General features: G+C 51.4%; 2 protein-coding genes across 2 annotated transcripts in view; one reads left to right on the top strand and one right to left on the bottom strand.

Moving 5' to 3' along the window:
• LOC104407246 (kelch-like protein 31) overlaps window positions 1-378 on the top strand; it is a 2,911-nt gene extending 2,533 nt beyond the window's left edge. Inside the window, exon 4 of the mRNA XM_010016475.1 lies at window positions 1-378. Within this exon, the coding sequence (XP_010014777.1) occupies window positions 1-378 (378 nt within the window).
• A 1,634-nt stretch (window positions 379-2,012) lies between these two features.
• Window positions 2,013-4,599, bottom strand: part of RPL11 (ribosomal protein L11) — a 2,895-nt gene continuing 308 nt past the window's right edge. The window contains exons 2-5 of the mRNA XM_010016474.1: window positions 4,273-4,379; window positions 3,781-3,912; window positions 2,973-3,083; window positions 2,013-2,083 (exon numbers count right to left, since the gene is read on the bottom strand). Of these exons, the coding sequence (XP_010014776.1) occupies window positions 2,054-2,083; window positions 2,973-3,083; window positions 3,781-3,912; window positions 4,273-4,379 (380 nt within the window). The 3' untranslated portion in view covers window positions 2,013-2,053. The remainder of the gene's footprint in view (window positions 2,084-2,972; window positions 3,084-3,780; window positions 3,913-4,272; window positions 4,380-4,599) is intronic.

The following is a 4,599-nucleotide window of genomic DNA, read 5'->3' as shown; positions in this document are numbered from 1 at the left end:
ACCGTGGCCGACCGAGCCTACGTGCTGGGTGGGAGCCAGGTGGGTCCCCAGGGCGAGCGGGTGGACGTGATGCCCGTGGAGTGCTACAGCCCGCTCACGGGGCAGTGGAGTTACATGGCACCGCTGCCCACGGGGGTCAGCACGGCCGGGGTGGCTCTGCTGGAGGGGCGCTTGTGCCTGGTGGGTGGCTGGAATGAGAGTGGGAAGAGGTATCAGAAATGTGTTCAGTGCTACAACCCTGACCTCAACGAGTGGGCTGAGGACAAGGACCTCCCTGAGGCCACTGTGGGTGTCTCGTGCTGCACCATCACCCTCCCACGCCCCCTGAGCTCCGGGTCTCGGGCCAGCTCTGTGGCCTCAGCAGCAGCCAGCACGTAAAGAGCCCTGGGTGCCACGTGGCTTATGCCAGCAGCTAGGGAAGGAGGCAGAGCTCAGAGGTGTGGGATAGCTGGATAGGGAGGCACACTGATGTCTGGAGTCACTGCGAAGCCTCACTCTTGTTCCGTCATGGCAAGTTTTTGGGCTCTAGAAGAGTGCCTTCTGAGCTACCTGCACCTCCATCCCACAGCTGAAGCAGGGATTGCTCAAGCAGGGTCACTGAGCATCAGGGCAAATGCTCGTGGTTTTGTTCTGGTCTTCTTTGCACAACACAGCGAAATAATGTCCAGGAAGCCAACGTGCTGCTCAGGGGAACCCCAGTGTGCCATGAAGATGCCAAGAGAAAAGCTTTGGCAAAGCAGGCTGGTTTTCAGTGCCTTTCACAGCTCAGCACAGTTAAGTTCTCATACAGGAACTGATCTTCCCCTAAGAATTCCTGATCTCTGTTTAGCATTTGCATCAAGCACAGAGCTACACCACAGCAGAACATCATTCCTGTTCAAATTCCACCTCCCTCTGTGTTTCAGCAGGCACAGCACATGCTGCCCTGTGTATCTTGGAGTGGGCTCCATCCTGAGCAGTGCTGACAAACTTCCCTGGTTTACAACTGCAAATCGGCTTGAGAAGGGAAGGGAAGGTCTTTCAGTTAACGCTGCACAGTCACTGGTGGAGTGTGTGCAGACTGGCATGAAAGTGAGTTTGCCCCTTAATTTTTTTACTGTAGCTTTTTATTGTGAGGTGCAGGATGAAACCAAGCACTAGAGGCAGAAGCAAAAGGTGTTCCTGAACCCCACTTGTGTGAGCTGCACTGTCCTGCAGGGAATCTTCTCTTTAAACAATAAAGACCATTCCTTTGCAGGGGAGAACTGTCTGGCTGGGTTATTACAGCAGTGTTAAGCTCACACACGTGAAGCATTCTGATGAACAAGATTTATCTTCTACATTCCAAGCGTATCAGCTAATCCCTTCAGGATTTTAATTGCTTCAGGATTTCTAGAACTCATTAAGAGCACCACGATCTGTGGGGCAGAAACAACTCCACCAGCTGCAGGTACAGACACCTGGGCATCATGCCACCCAGAGCAGCAGCTGGCTCCAGGGCTCTGCTGGCTGATCCCAACTGCCCCTCAGGGCACAGGGTTTGAATCCCGGATTAGAGGAACCACAGGCCTCAACTCATCGCCCTTCATGAAGAGTCCTCAACCACACTTTAGCTTAGTAGTTCCAGAGCAGCCAAGTTTCTCCTGCTGACATGGACTCCCTTGTTCAGTAGGAGTCCTCAACACTGCAGGTTGGTCTGTTGAGGATCAGAACCAGCACTCGCTGACTGTGCTCCCCTCAGAAATTCAACCTTCCAAAAACTCCCACTCAACAGCTCCAGCAGTCAAAAAGCATGTATGTTTCCTTCTTTCTACACCCACTTGCAGACTCTAAAGTTCTACAGATCATCTGTGCAGCTGGACACTGAAAGTAGAGACAGCACCACATACATACATCCAACACTTGCTCCTTGAGAACAGTGGGTTCTCTTCACCTCCACATCCTTCTGCTGCCTTTTGAGTGTGTGCTTCTTGGTTCCAGCAGCTTCCCAGGTCGGGAGGAGCCCCCACAAAATTCACAACAGGAGACACAACTTAGAAAAATTTATTTTCCTTTTTTTAGTAACAGGAACTGCTCATTTACCAGGAAGGATGATGCCATCATACTGTAAGGGAAACAAAAGAAGGAAGCAAGTGAGAAGGTACCATCAGGTAGAGGTGCAGTGCTGCTGTGCAGGAAACCGAGTCGCCACATTCATTCCAGGCCAGGCAACAGAGACATAAAACACCAACTCTCTGCAGCCAACTGCTTTGCTGCTGTGCTCTTGACTTCCAAGGGGGTCAAGCACTGACCTCTGCTCAGCAGCCCAGTGAAACAAGCAGCCCACCACCCTTCACAGGCAGCTCTGACCCAACTACATTCATCCCTTTTACAGCCCAAAGATATGGGTCCTGAAGGAAGCTACACCATAGCAAGCAGGACCACTCTGCAAGGAGCAGGCTGGCACCCTCCCTGTGCAGGGTACAACAGGGTAGGTGTAGGCAGAGCAGCCAGTGAAGAGCCTCCAGAGACCATCCAACCCCTTCCACCTTTGAAAAAGCATCAGCAATTCCCATCGGAACATTGCCAGCCAAGCGCTCGGCATCTTCCATTCTCCAGCCAGCCTGGCTCAGAGCTGTGCCCAGATAAACCCAAAACCTCATTTTATTTGGACTACCCCATCCTCCAAGTTTGGCAGCTGAGCTAGGAGCTGTGTCAGACAAACAAATCCTAACCCTGCCTTACCACTCCTGATCCACACACACTTTAACACCTCCAACCACCACCCGAGAGATTTACACAAGAGCTGATACTCCCCCAGCAATGCTGCTGCAACTGCTCTTTCAGTTCAGCACACAGAAGAGAGGCATGACCAGCACTCGCACCCAAACACAGCCCCTACTGCTGCGAGCAGCAAAAATCAACAGCTGAAGCAGTGATCTAGGTCTCCTCCTGCCCACTGACTTGCTCCTTGCTAGGAAACTCTTGGGATACAACACAAAGCTGGAGCTTACCTTTTGCTGGAACCAGCGCATGGCTTCTTCCTTCCCAATCCTGTGCTTGGCTCCGATGTTGCCAGTCCTGCGCTTCTTGTCAGCGATGCTGAAACCAGGCCTGCCCAGCACCTGCCCCAGAGGAGACCCACAGCACTGCTTTATTCTGCCAGTTATTTTCTTAAACCTCTCAGATTTCTAGGATGGAAGGCTGGAATTTCCACATCAGTAAACATCACGTTGCCCAATTCACATTCAAGACTGAGAGCGTTATCCTCTACAGCCTCAATGTAGAGGGAGAGCCCCTAAGTTGTGCAACTCAGCACCTACACTGACTTGGAAATACTAAAACGAGTGTGGAAGATCCACAATTCCATCCCCAGAGGCTCTCGAGAACAGATCCAGAACTGCCAACATGGGTGGAACAGCTTCCCCCTGCTTCAGACACTTAGCGTGACGCACAGCAGAACGGAACGAATCAGAGCCACCAGCCCTCACGCAGCAGAGAACCTTCCAGCAACACAGCCATCCTTCTGCCTGCACTCCCAAAGCCCCTGCTGCACCTTCCTCCCCCAAACCCAGCACAGCCTCCTCAGTGCTACTCCAAGAGTACCAGTACAAGCAGCAGCACTTCCTTCTGAACGGGCTTTGTGTGACACATTATAAACCAGGAATTTTACAGCAGCCCCTCTCAGTTTACACTGGATTTTTTGCCATGTTCTACCACCCAGAGCTTGGCAGCGGGTTCACACGAGCCAGTTGCCATTCTAGGTTCCTTCTAGAGCTTTCACACAAGCCCAGTTGCTGCAAGGAAGTGGGGAATACGCACCACATAAAAGTCCAAGCCGTAGATACCAATGCTGGGATCGTACTTAATGCCCAGGTCGATGTGCTCCTGGATTCCAAAGCCAAAGTTCCCAGTGTCTGAGAAGTTGTTTTTTCTCAGCTCGTATTCTCGCACCTGGAACAGTGATTGTCAGTCACCATTCCATTAGTGACTGCAGAGTCAGAAGTCCTGTGTGTTCTACCAACTGCCCCCATCCCCACAACTCGCACTGTACTTCATCTTTAGCCCCAAAGGCTGCTCATAAATCAGTGCAGCAGAAACAGAACCCCAAAGGAAAGCAGAACCCACCCCAGCTCACTCTTAAACACGGATGGAAAAGCAATGGTGCAAACACAGAGGTCCCTATCAGGGTGTATCTGTGACTGACCTGTCACCAGGTCAGGTACAACATTTCAAAGCATACATGTTTTCAGCTGGGACAGATTCAGTTTTGTTCTTTCCCAAATCAAAGATCCAGACCAGCCAAACTCTTACCTTCAACCCCTTCTCCAGAATCTCCTCTGCTTTGGCCCCACGAACCGTGCAATGAACAGCAATCTTCTCATTTCTTCTGATTCCAAAGGATCTCACTGTGTATCGTGCTGCAGACAGCAACAATTACACTTAGAGGCTACTCAGAGAATTCCCACCCAGGGAATCCAGAAATAGCTTAAGACCAACAACGAAATTACTTTAAAAGAAAGAGAAAAGCACCAAGGCAGGTTCTCTCTCTGGGGAGGGAGGAGGGCTGAGCAGCAGCCCCAGTGTGAACACAGAACTGACCCAACAGAAACGACCACCAGCCCCTGAACATTCAAGGCT

This window comes from Nestor notabilis, unplaced genomic scaffold, assembly GCF_000696875.1.
Source record: "Nestor notabilis isolate BGI_N333 unplaced genomic scaffold, ASM69687v1 scaffold17576, whole genome shotgun sequence".
In the NCBI taxonomy this organism is placed as follows: Eukaryota; Metazoa; Chordata; class Aves; order Psittaciformes; family Psittacidae; genus Nestor; species Nestor notabilis.
The sequence above is the reverse complement of the archived record's forward strand: the minus strand, read 5'-3'. Positions and strand labels throughout refer to the sequence as shown.